This window comes from Phoenix dactylifera, chromosome 13 (assembly GCF_051530095.1).
Source record: "Phoenix dactylifera cultivar Ajwa chromosome 13, Ajwa_hap1_PhDact_Kaust_v1.1, whole genome shotgun sequence".
Lineage (NCBI taxonomy): Eukaryota > Viridiplantae > Streptophyta > Magnoliopsida > Arecales > Arecaceae > Phoenix > Phoenix dactylifera.
The window spans coordinates 27,010,575-27,030,010 of NC_143202.1; the positions used below are offsets into that span (position 1 = coordinate 27,010,575).

A 19,436-nucleotide genomic window follows, 5' to 3' on the forward strand; every position below is an offset into this window, starting at 1 on the left:
TTGTCTCGTGATTTGCAGAGGGTGTGTGCCCGTAGGGAACTGGAGGCCTATGTTCCCGCCCCGAGGGCTAGTCCTCTTTCCCACTTACTCTTCGCTGACGATTGTCTTCTTTTGGCCAGGGCGCGGGTTTCTGATGCACGGGTCCTTCGCAGGGTGGTAGCAGATTACTGTATGGCGTCGGGCCAGAGAGTCAATTTCCAGAAGTCAGCTGTCCGCTTCAGCCCGAGTACGGAGAGCAGGGTCAGACAGGAGATTCGTGGGATTTTGCAGATTCTTGAGCAGGAGGAAACATTGACCTACCTGGGAGTCCCCATCACAGGCCGCAGATTACGAGTGGCAGAGTGTTCCAGCCTGGTGCAGCGGGTGGAGAGCAGGTTGGAGGGATGGAGAGCAGTCTCCCTATCTATGATGGGGAGACTGACCTTGATCAGATCAGTGTTGGGGTCCATGCCAGTTTATCTCATGGCCAACACTGTGGTTCCGAAGACGACGTTACTGAGGATTGAGCGACTGTTGCGGTGCTTCCTGTGGGGGTCACATGGCGGAGGCCGTGGGGTGCATCTGGTAGCCTGGGAGCACGTATGCCGGCCTACCAGCGAGGGCGGTCTCGGGGTGCAGTCCCTGCTGGAGCGTCGCGAGGCCTTCATTGCTCGGCATGCAGCTCGGTTTCTGCTAGAGCCACACGGGCTGTGGAGTCAGGTGATGGCTGCCAGATATGGACGTGACGGCTCTGAGGTGGCATGGAGTGGGCGGCGAGTCTCCTTCATGTGGCGTGAGATTGGGAGGTATGTGCCAACGGTGTCGGCCAATACCAGGTGGATAGTAGGCGATGGGCGGAGTATTGATGTGACTGCGTACCCATGGGTGGACACTGTCCCACTGAAGTGCTGGCCGACCATGATTGATGCTGCGGCGGCGGAGGGACTGCGGGTTTCTGATCTTCTGGCCCCAGGAGAGTCAGCATGGGATGATGCCAGGTTACGTCAGCTGTTTGGGGGACATCTAGCTGAGAGGATCCGGTCTCTTCCGGTGCCAGGCTATGGGGGGCCTGATGTTAGGGTTTGGGGCACTTTTTGCCGATCCAGGGTCCGATTGGGAGATCTCGCCGGTGTTATCCAGCAGGAGCATGAGCCAGGGCCGGACTACACTTGGATCTGGAGGTCAGGGCTCCACCCGAGGGCTGCACTCTTCCTATGGAAGGTGGCGTGGGACCGCCTCCCGACGAGAGCAGCGCTGAGTAGGCGAGGATGTGGGATCCCTGCGGAGTGCGGGACATGCAGTGTAGAGGAGTCGGTCGACCACGTGCTTTTCCAGTGTACGTGGGCGAGGTCGGCATGGCAGTGGGCAGGGTTCCCGCAGGAGGTCTGGTATGGGAGGCCTCAGTTTTTACAGACGATGCAGCAGTGGTTGGTCCGCCCTCGGACATGTCAGGAGGCTATTCGAGCGACTTGCACAGCACATCAGATCTGGCTGGCAAGGAACGCTCGTACCCTCGGTGAGCGCAGGGTGTCACCGAGGTTCGTGGTGGAGCTAGCGCGCGTACAGGCATTGGAGATCAGATCCTCTTCAGATGGACCTCTGATAACTCGGGACACCTGGGGTTCTCTTTCTGCTTCGGCAGCTTCTCAGATGGTGTTCTTCACCTGGGAACCCCCACCCCCGAGTTTCCTCAAGGTCAACTTCGATGGATCGGTTTTGGATGGAGGCGCGCGAGGTGGTGCGGGCTTTGTGATACGGGACCTGCACTCCAGAGTCGTGGCAGCAGGGGGCTGTCAGTTGTTCGGCATGTCGGTCCCCGGGGCAGAGTTACGAGCTGCCTGGGCCGGCCTTCGATATGCGAGGCAGGCTTTGCAGGCTGGCTCGATTGTGTTGGAGGGCGACTCAGCCACAGTCATCAGTTGGATTCAGAAGGGGCTGAGGGGTGAGGGCTCAGACCACCCCTTGGTTCGGGACATTGGGATGATGTGTGGGGTTGGGGTGGCCATTCAGGCCAAGCATGTATTTCGAGAAGCCAATGGGGCAGCCGACTGGGTGGCTGCCTTCGCGGCTCATCACTCAGGATACACTCTGTGGGTGGGGGAGGGGGAGTTGCCTCTGGCTCTCCGTGAGTTAGTATTTTTTGACTTTATTGGGTGTATTCGTACACGTCTTGTATGAAAACCCGCTTTTAGCAAAAAAAAAAAAAAAAAAAAAAAAAAAAGCTGCCTTGGATATTGCGAGATATTTTGTTTTTTGATTTTATTGGATGCATTCGTACTCGTCAAATATGAATAGCCTGCTCTAGCAACAAATAAATAAATAAATAAAATAAATAAAAGACTTAATCAACTGGATTATGTCAACATTAATAAACTCAAAACCCCAAGCGAACACTCAAGTCTGTTCGCACCCTTTTCTCTGTCTCCCTCCTCCTTCTCCTCCGAATCGCCAGGGCTCATCCGTAATTCGTATAAATAGCCCGTGGCATATCCGTCATCGTCGGAGCTCGCCTCCGCCTTTTGCGCCCAAATCCGTCAAGCTAGAGTTTCCCAATTTTGGTAAAAAAGGGAAATATATTTATAAAGCCCTCGATCCCAACGGCTCCGAGTTTTCAAACACCGAACCGTATAGAGTTTCCTCAAGGTAGGCCTTTTCTCTGGATCTTTTCGCCTTCGAGATAACTGAAGTTTTCTTGAATTGGTTGCTAATTAGCTCCTGAATCCGTCTTTTTTTGGGATCCTTTTCGCTGATGTTAGGGTTCTCTAATGCTTTCTCTTTGAATTCTTTCTTGTCGCTTGATCAAATTCGCGTGCTCTGTTCCTTTTTAATTGGTTGTTCATACTTCAAAGGGTTTGATTTGAGTTGTTTTTTCGGTTTTTTTTTGGGACACTAGCTTCTATTGCAAAACCAGCAGCGTGGTTCCTTCTAAAACCCTAGACTTTTAAACTGATAATCATGAAAAATCCATGCCACTACACTTTTCTTTTGATTTCTCGCTGCAGGAACTCAATAATTAGTTGAAGTATCAACTTTGCATTCTGTTTCAACTCGGGATGATCGAATTCCTGGTCTCCAAAGGGATAAAATTTGAAATTTTTAGAGTTCACAGATTCGAAGCTGCTTTTAAATCTCCGGTAAGATATGGCTTCGTCTCCATGCAACTCCTACTCCGAACCTCCGATAATCGAGCAAGTGATCACCGAATTCTTTGCCAAGAGCCTTCATATCATACTCGAGTCGAGGTCCCCTTACGCCTCCTCTCGTAATCATAGTGTGGACCATTTCATTTCGTCGCCTTCCTCCTCTTCCTCCTCATCAAGCAGCCGACCAAGGGATAAGTGGTTCAATTTGGCTTTACGGGACTGCCCGGCGGCACTTGAGAATTTTGACCTCTGGCGGAAGAGCATTCTTGAGCCATTGGTCATTGATGTGCTCTTGGTCCACCGGTCATCGGCCTCCAATGCGACCCGCCTGTCTCCTGGTGGGTGCCTACTGCGGAATTTCTCAGGGAAGGATAGGTTTCCAATGAGCCCCAGGATGGAGGAACTCGAAACTAAAAGCGACAAGACCATAGAGAGATGGGTTATACAGTATGAGAGTCGAAAGGAAAGCTGCTTTGGAAGGGAAGTGTACTCGGGTAGTAGGAAAAGCACCGCTGCGTCTTCTCACTCTTCTGAAATTCCAACTCTGTACAAGAAAACATACAAGAGAACGATCGTAATGCTCCGGTCCTTGTATGTGTTTGTCAAGTTGTTACCTGCTTATAAAATTTTTCAGGAGCTCAATTCTTCTGGCAGAATCCGCCCGCTTAGCCTTTCCCACAGGATCACTCCTTTCGTCGAGCCTTTCACTCGGGCAGAGGATGCTGAAATGAACCAATTCAGTTTTGTGCCAATTGACACCCCATGTGGCAGGCTGAGTCTGACAGTCTCATACCTCCCAGCATTGGAAGACAAGAGTTCGGAGCCTTCCACACCCTTGTCTACACAGTTTATAATGGATTATGTTGGTGGTCCAACAACCGATCCTCTTAAGATGTTCCAGTCTGTCCGGTCAGCAGGACCACTGCCTCATTTTGTCTCAATTACTAGGCAACATAGTTGGAGCAATGACCATGGATTCATGCGTTCAGGATCTCCCTCTCCATCACCAACATACTCTGATTCTCAAGCTATGCATTGTGATCCAAATGTACGTTTTCCTCCTCATCACCTGCATGATCAGTCTCCTTCTGCAAGCTCAGTACTGCACAATGCTTCAGTAGCTCATAAGAAAAATACAAGTTGTGAAGATTACTTGTCATCTTCTCCATTTTCGCCTATGTCTTCCCCTTCTGCACCAACCCCAAATGCTCTCTTACGCTCTGAGAGTGCTCCGGTCAACATTCCTTCACCTAGGCGTGGAAGAAATAGTGGCTTACTTAACCAGGCCCTGCCTCCATCTTCTCCTAAGCCTCAAAGACCTGGGTGTTCTCCTCGCACTGATACTCTCAGAGCTCAAATTACCACTCCCTCTGCATCTCAGACTTGTTCCCCTGAAGGTAAGCTACGAACCAAGAAGGAACCATTAAGGTCGGGGGACTTTGAGACTGTCATATCTCTGGCAAAGGTAATACCTTATGTTTCACCTTAGCCCGGGAATTCAGTTTTAGGACTATTGAATACATAATTGGAAGCAAAAAATTGCAATCTTAGTATTGGCTCTCAAATCAAGTTCTGATGTTTCAGTTACAGGCATTATCTTTTGGGAAAGATGAAGTTGGAAGTTTACCTGGACTAAAGTGCAGTTCGCCGCACATCCCATTTTCGACAAGTTCTAGTAGGTTGTCTCTCCTGGACGAGTTTGATGATTCAGAATTTGCTTGTCCATTTGCTGATGATGAAGATATAACAGAGTCATGCAACAGGTACTGTTCCATTGCTGGAATTTTTGTTGCTAATGTGACCTATCATTCGATGTTTTAAATATGTGCAGAAATGTGTTTTATTTTCTGTACATCATTGTAAACATTGCATTTATCAAGCTAGACTACATGCTTGTTTTGTTTCTGCTTAGCTATGATTCAATTGATTTTATAGAACATATAATTATTCTTGCTGAGGTGAGAGGCTGTTTCTTGCTTTGGTTCTTCACTGGATGGATAATACTCTCGTGACATGTGTATGGTTGGCAAACCTGTGTCTTTGCATATCAGTGATCCAATTTCAGCTTTTCTGGATGTTGCAACATGCTGCTTGGAAATTTGTTGTCAAAAATAATTTATTTCTTCCAATATCATGCGAAACATATGTGCCATGAGGCTTTCTGTCTGTTATTTTCCCTTCAAAATGTAGTGCAAATATTTTTTTTTTTTTGAATTCGGAAAATATGGAATTAAATCATATTTTGTGCAACTATTCATTGCATCCATCATGCTGCATTCTGGTGAAGTTCTGATCTCTTTATAAGTGCAAGTGCAGGTTATGTTATATACAAACTATACTTGTTATTATGCACTGTTTGTTCAATCTGTGGTCTCTCAGCCAGATTAATCTGCACATGGTTGGCCAGGACCACTTGGTTGGCAGTTACCTTAACCATAGATCTCATGATCATGATTAGTATGTGATCATAAGATACCGTCTAATTCCCTCTATTAGCTTAGGACATTCCATTAGCTTGACTTGCATGTGATTCAGACCCTGCAGTATGATCCATCATAGTAGGGCTACCAATATACTCTTTGAAATCCTAACTGTTTATGTGCATTAATTTGAACTTTACTAGTCAAAAAGCCACAAGCATGTTAATTATGTATTTTGATGACCAAATTATTCATACTACCGCAATCAGCTTGAAAATTTAGATGCTCGGTGAAAATGAATTATTTGGCAGTAGCCATAAATTAGAAATCATACACCATCAACCTTGTGAATATGATGTTTATTAACTCTATACAAAAACTTTTAAGCCCACTTAGCTTGGTGTGGGATAGTTAAAGCACAAGTCCAGGTAATTGTCTGGACCTCAAAGCAAGGGAAAATATTAAATTATATTATTTTAGACCGTGGTCGAATCAGGAGCGGCTATGGGCTTGGTACGGGGAAGCAAATACATCAGAAATGCTTTTAGTAAGGAAGCACTTAGGAAGCGGGTCTTGGGGCCGAAATTCCAGGAAGATTCGGCTGCCCTAGGTAGAGGATTCCGGTTACTTGGTTTTCTACCTGAAACAGAATGGTGGTAAGCCGCGTAGAGTCTGAATTCCATCGAGTTGAAAGAAATTTGCTTGATTAAAACACTGATGTGAAAGCGGACAACCTTGAATCTAGTTTTACACGTCCTCAATTCTCTTAAGCTTTGGAATGAAAGTTCTGACAGAAGATGCAAAAAGAAAAGAGTATAGGAGAAAACACAATTTGTATAGCATGAATTCCCTTCAAATATTGGGACACAGACACCATCAGTCCTTTAATGGATCTGTTGCTTGATTGATTCCATTCCTTGGCCAGCCCCACAAAAATGAAATTCCTCTCTAGATTTCATTTCTTTTTTATTTTCACATATATGAATGATGTCTAGGGACATATTTCACTTTTCTGCAAATTGTTCTCCAGTATATTCTTGCATTAGATTACCTAATTTGTTGAGGATAAGAATGAGGCAGAGACATTATAGATAATTCTAATACTGATATGCTTCGAAGGTCCACAACACCGTACATCAATTGATATTGTATGAACTATGGAATTTCAAATAAGAGACCGCTGTTTATATTTCACTTTGTGGAGTACCAAGACAGGTTTTTCTTTTAATGTAATTAATCATTATACTAAGTGGCTACAATCAAACACCTTATTTCACATTTTGTGGTTCTCTTTCCGTTAGATGACTGGAAGATTAAATATGCTTTCGAGTAAAGCTAATGTTTATCTCGGGTGGGTTTGTGTGATGTTTATTTTCGTTCTGAAACCTTATTTTTGATATGATAATGCTGAGACTTACCAAATCAGAACTTGTTAGGACCAAAGCACTAATAAATTGCTGTTGCTTTTCCTGTTCTCTTTTCTTTGCTGAGTATGTTTCTTCTGATAATGCGCTTGTAATAGTCATAACTATGGAATCCTATATTCGACTGTTTGAGCTCCTCCACAACTGATTTATATAAAAACAACAGGGTACTCAAACTGCACCTAGTTACAGCACTTTGGGAAAAATAAACCGAATGGTTGGAACAATGTTGCATCACTGTTGTGCATTGTTTCATTATGATTTGAGAAGGAACACCTATAACAATATGACATGACAGTGCAAGAAAACATATTCATACTTAATAATACATATTAATCATTGCTGGCGAGGAACTTTTCTTGTTATTATTATCCATATTACATTAGCAGTATCATGGGTAAATATTTTCTCACAAAAAAGACAAGCTTCTTATATTATTTATTTACCTACTACTCAAAAATGATCAATGACCTAAATTACAGCATTAACTCTCTACCTCTAGTTCTGGATCATTGGTTGGTTTTTAGCTTATACTGATAGGTACTACAGTTAGGTCTGGTGAGGTCTGTCATTCATGTAGGAACTGTAACCAAGACTATGAACAAGATTTTTCTTTTTCATGATTGGTCGGCTCTCTGAGTTGTTTTTGTCCATTCAAGTCACATGGATTAATCTGCTTGAATAACACCTCCCAGACATCTTTTACAACTTTTTCCAGGTTATGTCAAACTTTACCCTGGTTGACCCTCCTTTTTCCTTAACTCAACCATGTAACTTTGACCTTCCTAGTCTACCATGTATTCATCTGAATATTCTTCTGTGTGTGAAGTTTATCATGCATATCTGTCTCTTTTCATTATCCAATATTTTCGTGTCTCCACATGGCGGGAATCAGGAATCTTCAGCCTTTTGTTTTTTGCTGGGGGGTTGGGGGGGCACACTTATCAATACTCTCCCTTATTGATGGGCTCCTTATTTTAAGATCCTTTTTTCAATTTAAGAATTAATTGTTGCATGCAAAAGCATGGCCCTCTGCAAAATCAGTCTCTGTCCTTTCTTTGTGCATTCCACTAAATTGTCCTTTCTTTGTGCATTCCACTAAATCTGTATGTTCTACTTGACCACTGTTAAAATTAATAGCTAAAAGAAACAACATTCTGATCTCTTCTTCTTATTTCAAGTATGTTATATGGAAAAAGGAGAGAGATGTGAAGAGTGAATTGATAGAATCAGATCTCAGTGAATTTGGTGGAGAGATATATGAGCCTGTACAGCATGGATAAATTGAGGGTTTTAGTTGCAGAAATTTAATTTGTATGCCAGATTGGCTTGACCTATTTGATATGTTCCAGCTTTTTTTTCCACATTCATCATGCTTCCTGTTATCATTATTCTTATTGGAGAAGCATTGCTTTGGAACATTCACTAAATAACTCTTATGGTTTAAAGTTTTCTATAAATCAATGCATTTTTTCTAATCTCGTGATATATTGTCTAAGAAAGAACATAACTTCAACAGTTGAACCCAAGGTCTACTGTGTCGGAATCAGGGCTCAGACCGGTTGCTCGGCGGCACAAAATGGTACGCCCCTATACCGTTCCGTGCCGTCCTCGTACCGACACAGTAGAGGAGGCGGAGGAGAGAGCAAATGAGAGAGAGGAAAGGGGGGAGAGAGAGAATGGGGAGAGAGGGAGGGAGAGAGGAGGGTGGCGAAGGCCGGCGACCTGGGCAGAGGAGGCGGAGGAGGGCTCCATGGCCGGACCCCCATTTTGAATAGAGGTCCAGCTGCGGAGCCTTAGAGAAGCCTCCTCCGCGCGGCTCGCTGGCCTCCACCTCCCTCTCTCTTCCTTCCTCTTCCTCTCCCTCCCTCCTCCACTTGGTGTCTCTTTTCCTCTCTTTTTTTCTCCCTCCAGCGACGGGTTTCGTTTTCGTTGCCGGAACCATCTCAGTCTGCCGCCGGGACGGCTCGGTACGACCGAAACCGCCTGGTTCGGGACCGGGACGGTTCCACCGACCCTAATTGAACCTCCTTATATAAATTTATATATATTTAGAAGATGTAAATATCTACTTGTATAAGTCTTTACTCAACCTATCCTATGATAACCATGGGATAACTCATATGATTATCATATAAAGCATGAAGAAGGATGTTAAGATTGATATCGCATTTTGAAGTTTGATGTAGCAATGTTGAAGAACTATTTTTCACACATATAAGATATTTTTTAACCTCAAATATTATGCATCCAGGATGTTTGTTTCCTCCGTCTTTGACATTGAAACCCAGTGCAAGCGTATTTCTTGTATAAGATAGGAAGGGGGGAACAGTATTCTCCAGTCACACCCACCTTTCCCCTCCCCCTGCACTTCGTCACCTTATTTGGTGGTATTTTGATGGGAACATTCTCCTCGCCAAGTGGTTTTATTAATGAAAATTTGGTGTAAAAACTCCAAATGTTGATGAGACTTAATGCACAAATTGCACATTCAAAGGCAACCTATAAATTGCATGCATGAACACTTCTCTATATGCAGTCTGAAACTTTTCAACTTTTCCTCTTCTAGGGTGAAACTTTCTGAAGGCAAAGATCAAATCAACGAGAATTCGGAATCCAGAGGCCTGGTACCAGTCCAAAGGTCTCCAGATGCTGCCGTAGGTGCGCTTGTGCAAATGCTTAAGACTGCCCCACCTCTGCGGCAAGATCTTTCCAACTCGGTCAGGTCTTCCCAAGTCTTCAGAGGGGACTTTTGGAACCCGAGGATCCAGCATAACGAAGGCATGGAAGCTGAGGTGGAAAGATCTGAAAGCCCTGCTTCAAATTCAGGAATTACAGCTTCAGGGCTATTCAAGCCAAGGACTATGGCAGATGCACTAGAAGAGCTGAGGATTTACAAGGAGATGAAAGAATGGTTACTTAAAAAAGGTGGATCTAAATCATTGGGTGACAGCCATAAGGACAAACCTGCATGTGGAGGTTCTTCATAATACTAACCTAACCATCTTGATTCCTTCGTGTACATATATACAGTATTTCATTTTACTGCGGAAGTAGTATCTTAGTATACAAATTGAGGTACTGGTGCTGTTTCCTGAAAGTACATATATAACAGAACTGATGTATATTTTTCTTCATACTTAATTAGTTCATGACAGGGTTGCTCATTGCGCTGATTTTTTTCTTGTGCTGACAACTGTAATTCAAAGTCAGTAGCTTGGTTGCACATTTTTATAGCTATGACTTGATACCTTTGATATACTGTTATTTTTAGTTATTTTGAGTTGCTTATCTAATATAATGGAGTTATTCATGACATTGTCATTGACATAGCGGTTTGTTGGTTGGGCAGATTTACAAAAAGAAAACTATAGCCGGGATCATCCCATTTATAAATCGATTTCTATAACATTAGGAGCACTTGGGCTATTTCTTCTGCAAAGTTCTGGTATACAAGAAATTTCTCATTAAATAAGATTAAGCCGAGAACTTTCAGATTTGCGAGTTTTATGAGGTACCTTCTATGACATCTAGGATCAAATTCTTAAGAAATATTACTTTTTTTCTCTGAGAAATATGACCAATCACCAAACGAGGACATAGCCAAATCCTTTCGAATCTAGTATAAACTAGGCTAAATAGGAGAGCCATGGCTGCTAGATGATTTTATTATTTTTGTTGTTTTACTTTTTGTTTATTTTGTAGAAAGATGTCCATGGCTAATGGTTTGCACAATGGAGTTGCCCACTGTAACCGGCCCTTGACTTGATCAATCCTGATAAAAGTAGGATTTAAACGGGTTATTTGTTACAACCAAGAGTGACACCTCCAATATTTGATGTTCGAATGTTTGCAATACAAGGGCCATGCATCTCAATTATTGGAAACTACAGCATCTAATTTAGAGCAGCTGTTTGCACAATAGGCATGCTAGATCTATGAGGCTTGTGAAACACCAAAAACTTAATCCCCTGCATCTGCTAGAGTTCCATGATGCATGCTTCAATGCCAGTGATAACCATCCTCATTGAAATTTCCAAGCAAGCGTTCCTTCTGAACAAAATCACCATTCATAATTTTTTGCAGGCGGAGGATTGGAAGAGAAAAGTTAGCACGGAATCCACAAAGTCAGAAGGAAACTGGTTTGGTTAGGAGGCAAAATGGGCACCTCGTGGGTCCGGAGTGGATTCCACAGACCCTTTAAATGTTGGTGCACATGAAGTTAGAGCCTGTTTGACAGTGACAATTGTATTCCACCTTCGGTCTTCTTGGTGTGTACCTATCTTCCACTGTATATAGTGGCAAAGCGCTTCATTTTACCAAAAAAAAAAAAAAGAGTAAAATCTCTGTCTCTGTTTCTAGTTTTTCCATACAACAGTATGGCTTTATTTCATCACATCCGGCTCTATGTTATTTAAGTATAATAGCCACCATATCATCCATTTTGAAGATGAACGGCTCTTCTTTATCTCACAACATATCATGCATCATACTGAATCCATCCTGTTCATATTTTCAAGATGAAGAATAGACTTTTTATCTCCAAGACGGATGATATGTATGGCTGCTATTCAGGGCTTCATTACTTATATTTTTTTTTGTCTCTCTTTTGTTTTTCCATTATAAAGAGATCCCAGACTTTGTTCCGGTGTAATTTATAATCTCTAAGATGCGAGTTAAAATAATCTTTCACGCTAGCATATATGAAGATGCAAGCAATTGAATGCATATTATTCTTTCCATGCACTTTTAACAGAAACAAAGCCATTTGGTATTGGGGTAGGGGGGTTCAATCCAAAGGGCCGAGGCTGATCTGAGAATACAGCATGCAGGCCACCCCTACACCCTGCAAATAAAATCCTCTAATGGTCTTTACAACCTAGTGGACCCAAAAAGCCTGACGAGTCCATAGGTCGCAGCCATGGCCATCCACCCTCCGACCAACACCCTCACCGCAGACCTCCCCACCGGAGCCCGGCCAAGCGCCGCGCCGACACACCCAAACACCACCAACGCCACGCTCGCCGCTGCCGCCACCACCCCCAGCCTCACCTTATGGCTGCTTATAAACCCAGCTGCCAGCAGTGGCACCCCCGCCCCCACCGCGAACGCCAGGGACGAGGCTACGGCCGCCTGCACCGGGCTCGGCAGCCCATCCCCGTCCACCTCTCCTCCACCCTCGATTCTTTGCTCTCTCTTCCGCTGGGCCACCTCGACGTCCAGCTGAGAACACACCGACACGAATTCCCCGATAGCCATGCTGCATGCCCCGGCCACGAGGCCTGCAAAGCCCGTGAGCACCATCGCCTTCAACTCGCCCTTCACGGCCCCGATTCCCATCATCAGCGAGGAAGTGGAGACCAGCCCATCGCTGGCCCCGAGGACGGCAGCTCGTAGCCACTGTCCCCTCCGTGAGTAGTCAGGCTCCTCACTACCCTTTGGTTCGGGGCTCTCGATGCTGTCGACTGTCACATTGGTGTCGTTGGGGGCCATGAGGAAAAGAAGGAAGAAGAATGGAGGTGTAACGAGGGTTGGAGATGGTGAGAGAGTGTGGAAAACACACGCCCTGGATTCATGTTATATAATGGTAGGTGGACACTGTAGATACGCTCGGGAAACTTAAGATCAAGTCCTCCGTTTGACTGCCATTTAACAATCGCCACTCTTTCGTATATTTCGAGTATTGCGAGAGGAACACAAAAGCTCACGTAAAAAAGGTCACATATCTGATCTGCCACTCCTTTCTGTTGCTCGACGAGAGAGTTACACATCAGATTTTTGGTGCCACAAAAAAATTTCATATTTATTGTTTTTTTATTTGGTGAAGCTTTAAATGTTTATCTTAATTCTTCACATGCTATATATCGATTTCAGCCTTTAGATATGCTTCTGGGATTTGCAAAATCTGAAAAGATTTGCAATTTAAAGAGATGCAGAGAATCTCAGGGACTTGCAAATTATTGTGCCCCTATAGATATATATATATATATATATTCTCAAGGAAAATGCCACTATAATTTGTGGCAGATGGATTTTCTATTAAAAATAATTCACGGCAGATCTGGTGAGATAATACATGAGAAAGTGAGAGCATTCTGGTTGGCTCGGTTTATTTTCCATCATTCGTTTTTCACTGAACACATAAATAGATACCTAACTAAAAGCACTCAAACCTCACTCCTTTATCTGGAAACACTCGAGCAAATAGATTGATGAACTAACAACTCTTAGAACCCATACCATTACATTGTTGCATTAAAGAAAATCTAGTAGAGTTAACAAAAGGTGGAATTGCATGCAGCTATGGAATTGCACCAAATAACAGATTCTTTCTGAATACAATTCTGGCACGATTAAGAAATGTCGCATGCTAATCGTGAGAGCAGCACACTAATGGCAAAGCAAATCAAATAACATTTTTGAATAATGACTAGATCGTCATTGGATTACTATTTTCATTCAAAATAATATTAATGCATTAGCTTTAGCATTCTTCTGGCCTTCTAAATTGATATGAAGTAATTGACCATAACTCCTTTTCCTCTGCCACAAACAAATGATCGGGCAGCAAGTTACTCAACATCTTTTGGGCAAAACAACAAAACAAAATATATGGATTCCAGCCAAAAGAATATGGATCGATTCTCATTGTTTCCTTCCTTTTATCTTTTTTTTTTTTTGTCAAAAAGACTTTCTTGATTTGTTTATAAGCTTACAAATAAGTGTTCATGGATTGCTGAATAGATGAGCACTTCTTCAAGAGAGTGCATGAACAGATAACATTAGTAAATTGGAAGGGAGGGTGCATTCCACACGACTGCCACCCACCAAAATTTATCTATATCCGGGATTTGTTCCTATTGGGTTAGTGCTCAAGTATTCGACCATGATGGGCACCCATACTTCCTTCTTTTTTGGGCCAAGGTCTCTCCCACATTGGTTATCTCTCCTTATCTTATATGAGTGGAAAAGAGTGCGCGCTCCATGTAGCAAACTTAGCATGAAAGAATTCTCTGGACAGCTGCATAAATGTTAGGATGATATTAGGTTAATGTAATAATATTGGGCCATGAAAGGTCCAATATTGCTGTGTTTCTTGAGCTCAACCCATTTAACATTGCAGTCTAGAGCCTCATCTCTCTTATCTAACCATCAATCCATCTGAACACACACCTAGACATATATGAATACACGTACACACACAAAGATTTGAACCCTAGGTCTCTTCTAGGTGGAGAGGAATGCCAGTTTGTTAGCTGAACTGGCTAAGACTCATTGAGAAGTATGGTAAAAGTTAAGATAGTGTTTACTTTGGTTGGTGTACATATATGTGATTGAACATTCAAAAAGTTGTGGATAAAATGAACAACGTTTATTTCGGTTCGTACTCATTATGGTCTCTAGAACACATTCATGATATTAGATGAGTTTTACTTGTTACACCATTAGATTAGGTATAGTAATATTGCTATAAAAATAACTGGATAAGCTGTCGTAGCAACATAACCATGCACTTCTTGATGGATCTCATCCTTTATGACTTCCATGCTATCTTGTAATAAGTTGGGGAATTGCAGTACAAACTGATGGCCTTTCCCCTCATGCAATGGTCTCTCCATAGTGCTTTCAGAACTTATCTGTCAATATATATATGGTGTGATTCCCTAGGGACCATTACTTCCTTGAATTTGATAACAAAGACACGCCACTAGAATTGTTGAGCTAAAATACTTCAGAGAACTTATAAGGCCCTCCGTGTGTGCGCCCGTGCGTGTTTTCCCCCTTTTGCTTCAGCTCCGATTATAGTAAGAGCCATAGTTCTAAAGAAATTATTAGGTGGACCAGATCCATCGTGGACCTAGGGTGAAATCATTCTAGTGGATTTATTTTATCTTAAGGTGAAATTATTAAGTGAATTTAGTTCACCCTGGGTCCACAGTGGACCCAATCCACCAAATAATTCCTCCTAGTCATGCCAGGAGTGGATTGACTTGCTTTGGTATATGGGGTCCAATTTGGTGGGGATGGAATGGGATGGATATAAGGTAGTCTCTCACATCTAAAAAGAAAGAAAAGGGAAAAAAAAAATAGAAGAAGAAGAAAGGAGGAGAAAAAAGGTGGGGAAATCTATATTTGGTCAAAGACGGGCTTTGTCAAGAAAAGGTGGGATTTTGGGCTCTAGGTTCAAGGTTGCTATAATTAGCAAGAAAAAAAAAAGAAGAAGAAGGCTCTTTTGGTCAAAGAAAGGCCTTGTCAACATTTCCTCTTTCTCCTAAAGTCTTAGGAAGATCGCTTCACAATCAATCGTTATTATTGCCAGCTTCTTTGTTTGCATGGGATGTTCTTCTTTAGAAAATTTCGCTGCTATTCTTCTTTTCCAGATTGTGGAAAAGGGTGAGCGGATTCCCAACTCAAGGCCCTACACTTGCAAGTTGGGTTGGGATATAAATAGACTACTCTAAATATTTATTGGACTGGACTGAGCTTGGGCTTACAATATATACAGCCCGATGTGGCCCATCTTGGAACAGCAACTTGCAAGCCCAATAGCTAGGCCCTGACCCAACTAGACATGCATTTTCACTGTAACATCATGGTATACTTATAATAACTTGAGTTCACTGTGACATGGCTTAACCAGACACGGCTTAATTGACGACATTGCGAATTGGTCTCAGATTACGGCGTGTTCAACCACGGTGCGCAGGGCATTGATCGAACCCGATCTTTGGGAGACGTTATGGATGTGGTTAGGTTTTGCAAGTCTCTATTGCCAATGTCTTAGGTATGAGGGGGAATAAGAGATGATTGGGCTTAAGCATCTCTTTTGATATGGGTTCTTCATTTCTACAGTTGGTGTTTTATTGCTCATCTTTTTCATCAGTGGCCTTGTAGGTTGTTGTTACCTCAAATGATAAATAGAACCTCTGCTGATAAGAAAATTTTTCTGAATGATTTGGATACTTGAATTTTGCTTGCTATCAGATATACACTAAACTTAAAACATCAAACTGCCGTAAGCAATCATGTAACGCAACCCTCTTTTTTCTATGTAAAATGATGGAAAAGCCATCAGGATTCATTGAATCCAACTCTCTAATTTGGATTTTAGATAATTTTTTAAGGCAATGAAACAAGAGAATTCTAATAGCCAATGTGTGATTTAGGCCGCCTGCAATGATGATGATGGAAATGGAATACTTGCTACTGAAAACGAGAGAAGTGACTTTGATTTGAAACGGGCGACCACCAAATGATAGCAATGTTATAATTATTTTATATTTTTCCCCTCCTAATCTTTTTTTTTCAGTTATAAGTACAATAAAAGCGAAGGGTGCACACTAGAAAATGGAACGCAGATCAATTTGGGCTTAAGCTCCTCCTAACCCACATATATACTCAGTCCATCCATGATTTTTTCCTTTCTTTTTTGAAAAAATATGGGTTATGTTGGTTAGGCTAAAGATGCTTGAGGCATAGTTTGAGATCGCCAAACTCAAACGTAGTGCTTGATGGGTTTTTTGGGCACATCCAGCTAAGAACATTTTATAATTAAAGTAGCTAACGCATAATTAGAGACCGAATGCAATGAGCTAACTTCATCTATGATGACAAACACCATACGCATCTGCCAATAAAATTTGGAGCAGATTCGAATGGATCACATCATCAAGCTGCAGCAACGAACTTACAAGGAACATAGTTTGATCTCCAAACTCATTCTTAGCCCCGAATCAACCTTGCAAGTGGAAATCTCCTTTAAGGGTGCAAGATTTTTTTTTTCTTCTGACAAGTACAAATATATCCAATAAAGTCAGAAAGCAGAATATCTCGAAGTGCCCGAAGTAGCTCTCCATATCCAGCCCATAAGGTACTATCCATATGGCTGGCCATATAAGCGGCCGCTCAATCCGTAGCTTATAAGATTAAGTTTTTAGAGAAAGAATCATAAGATATAAAAGTTTGTTTATATATATATATGGCAATAAGCAAGAAAATTCTCTGGACCATGCAATATCAGCCATCCTAGTACAAGACTTGCTTATTGAACAGGAATGCAGGCCACATAGAAATCAGTCCTGTAGTTCATGAAAATACTGGGCGGGTGTGAAGAAATATTATGATGGACATTCACTGGTGAAGCTGCTTCCGTACACATAGAAGGAATCTTGTAGCATTCACTCATCCACTTTTATTGGACTTTCTGAACCAATGATGCCGTCACCAAGGATATATTGTGCTTCACAATGCTCCGACTAATTGGGACCCTCATTGAATACTTTTCCACGACCGGTTGGTCCAGGTTTTAAACTTTGCCACCTACTGATGTTGACGTGTCAGTTCTCTAGTAGACCAGCAGACGTAGACCGGAAAGATGGGACCCTCGAGCAATTTGACGCGGGTGCATCTTGTAAATGATATTTTTCTACAATATGGTATATTGGTATTAGTATAATTAACTTTGTTTATCAAACATCTGGGTTATATCTTTTGCATGATTTTTTGGTGACGCCGACTACTGGATCGCATAATCATAACTTCAAAATCTATAACAGAAACAGATTAAAAAAAAATGCATTGAAATCTGTGCAAGATACATAAATTGCTATGCCAATTTTCACATTCATGTCAAAAAAATTTTAACAAATAATCAAAAGAAATAACATATGATGAGATAATATCTTGAAACCACCTGTTTTGAGATTCGGTTGAAAAACAATTAATATGTAAAATACATGAAATACGTTTATCTTATCATAAATCAACATGTAGTATACACATGATTATCATAAATAATTGTTTGGGAGAAAAATGGATTGCTCAAAACACGTGGATATATCGCCGGCACTTGATGGCGAGCGCGACGGCGGCAACTCTCAAGGCGCCCGACCTTAAGACGCCCAACCTCAGCGTGCCCGGCCTCAGAGCTTGCAGTCTTAATCTCGGTTAAGTTGAGCCCGATCGACCTTAAGCCTAAAGGAGACCCAGTCAAAGGAAGAAGCAGACTCCTCCAATCCACCAAAAATCAAGTCCCCCTCCTCCTTGTCCGGGGTCCAATCCTGTGATCTCCGCCCCAGCGACTGTCAACGATTAAATGTACACGATCTCAACGGACCTCCAGCCAGTCCAAAATCTCGGACCGTCCACGGCAACTCATTAATTCACGCGATCACGTCTAATCATTACGGTAACTCATTAATTCGCATAGTCACGTCCAATCACAGGTAACCCCTACACCCCTCTTACAAAAAAGGGACTTCTTCCTTCTAAAAAGAGATCTTTTCTTTTACTTAACCTCTCTACTGGCTCCACCAAAAATCTCCTTCTGACTTAAGTATCGGAGGATCGGCACCGGAACTTCCGGCCACCAGCTTCTTGCAGATCCTCCGAAGAAAGCTGTCCACCGCCGCCCCCTGCCGGAGCTCCTCCTCCTCAGTCCGTGGTCACCCTCGGGTCCAGTTTTCAGCAACAATAATCATGCAGCTTACTCGCTGGCCAATATTGGTTATCGCTCCCCATCGGAAGCAAACGCTAGAGTTAGATGTGTAGAGATTGTTGGAAAGCTGTTTTACGCTCAATAGCAAGTACTTCCCAAATGCCGACCAATCTAATCATAGAAAAAGCGAAGGTACCGAAACCAAATAATACAGATCTTCGGTTGTTACAATACCAACCGCAAACCAGTTTAATGTGTATCGCTATTTTTTTTTTTTTTTTGGATTAAGTCTACTAGCACAATGGTGGATCAATCCAACTGCAAACCAATGTTGATACACGTGGAGAAAAATAAAAGAAAGAGATAAAAAATGGAGGGATGGCGATGGATTTGTGTGTGTTGGTTTGTGGTTGTGCTGGTCCATCGAGCCAATAGATGTGGTCATGTGGGCCAACCAATAATTTTTTCCCAGAAGAGGGGATCAAAAGTTTCCAAGCCTTACATCAGCGGATCATGCCGGTCCACCCTGCCACCAATAGAATAACAAACAGTCAAACATACGGAACGCCCTCGACTTCGCATTTCACACATACGGAACGCCCGTTCTTTCCCCCAGCATTTCACACCTGCAGACCTTTCTGATGGTATGAAATATTTATAAAGGCATTTAAATAACGCTGTTATTTTTCATTATCGCCCGCCATTTCTTGTTGGTTGTAACTGCCGTTATCATAATCGTTGTTATTTAAATAGTAGAAATTCCAAGCCATGCATTTCAGGGTGAATAACGGCCGTTGGATATAACGGTTTTGTTGAGGATCCGTTAGAATAACGCCCCGGTTTCGAAATACGTGGGGAAGCGAACCACTTCTTTAGAACTCTCCGTACGTACATGTCCTCGATCACCGTATGAGTTGTGCCGAACCACTTCTTTAATGTCGCCCCATCCGGATACATGATACATCACCATCCATTTCCAATCAAACGGTCGATAGTTGGCAACATTAGACTTACAGCATGCTGAATCCACTGA

The 19,436-nt window shown here is 42.6% G+C and overlaps 1 protein-coding gene and 1 pseudogene across 4 annotated transcripts; one reads left to right on the forward strand and one right to left on the reverse strand.

The window, feature by feature from the left end:
* The first annotated feature begins 2,400 nt into the window (after positions 1–2,400).
* Positions 2,401–11,258, forward strand: LOC103703163 (autophagy-related protein 13b). Of its 4 annotated transcripts, XM_088709914.2 has the most exons (6): positions 2,401–2,622; positions 2,982–4,587; positions 4,707–4,885; positions 9,536–9,945; positions 10,319–10,480; positions 11,053–11,258. In XM_088709914.2, the coding sequence occupies exons 2-5, from the start codon at positions 3,121–3,123 to the stop codon at positions 10,435–10,437; spliced, it is 2,175 nt and encodes a 724-aa protein (XP_088566040.2). In that variant the 5' UTR covers positions 2,401–2,622; positions 2,982–3,120; the 3' UTR covers positions 10,438–10,480; positions 11,053–11,258. The 4 variants fall into 4 exon arrangements, with proteins under 4 accessions (XP_088566040.2, XP_026658820.4, XP_008784140.4 ...); XM_026803019.4 differs by lacking the exon at positions 11,053–11,258 and having other exon boundaries at positions 10,319–11,043; XM_008785918.5 differs by lacking the exon at positions 10,319–10,480 and having other exon boundaries at positions 2,402–2,622.
* On the reverse strand, positions 11,258–12,506 carry LOC103703243 (vacuolar iron transporter homolog 4 pseudogene; annotated as a pseudogene).
* Positions 12,507–19,436: the final 6,930 nt, after the last annotated feature.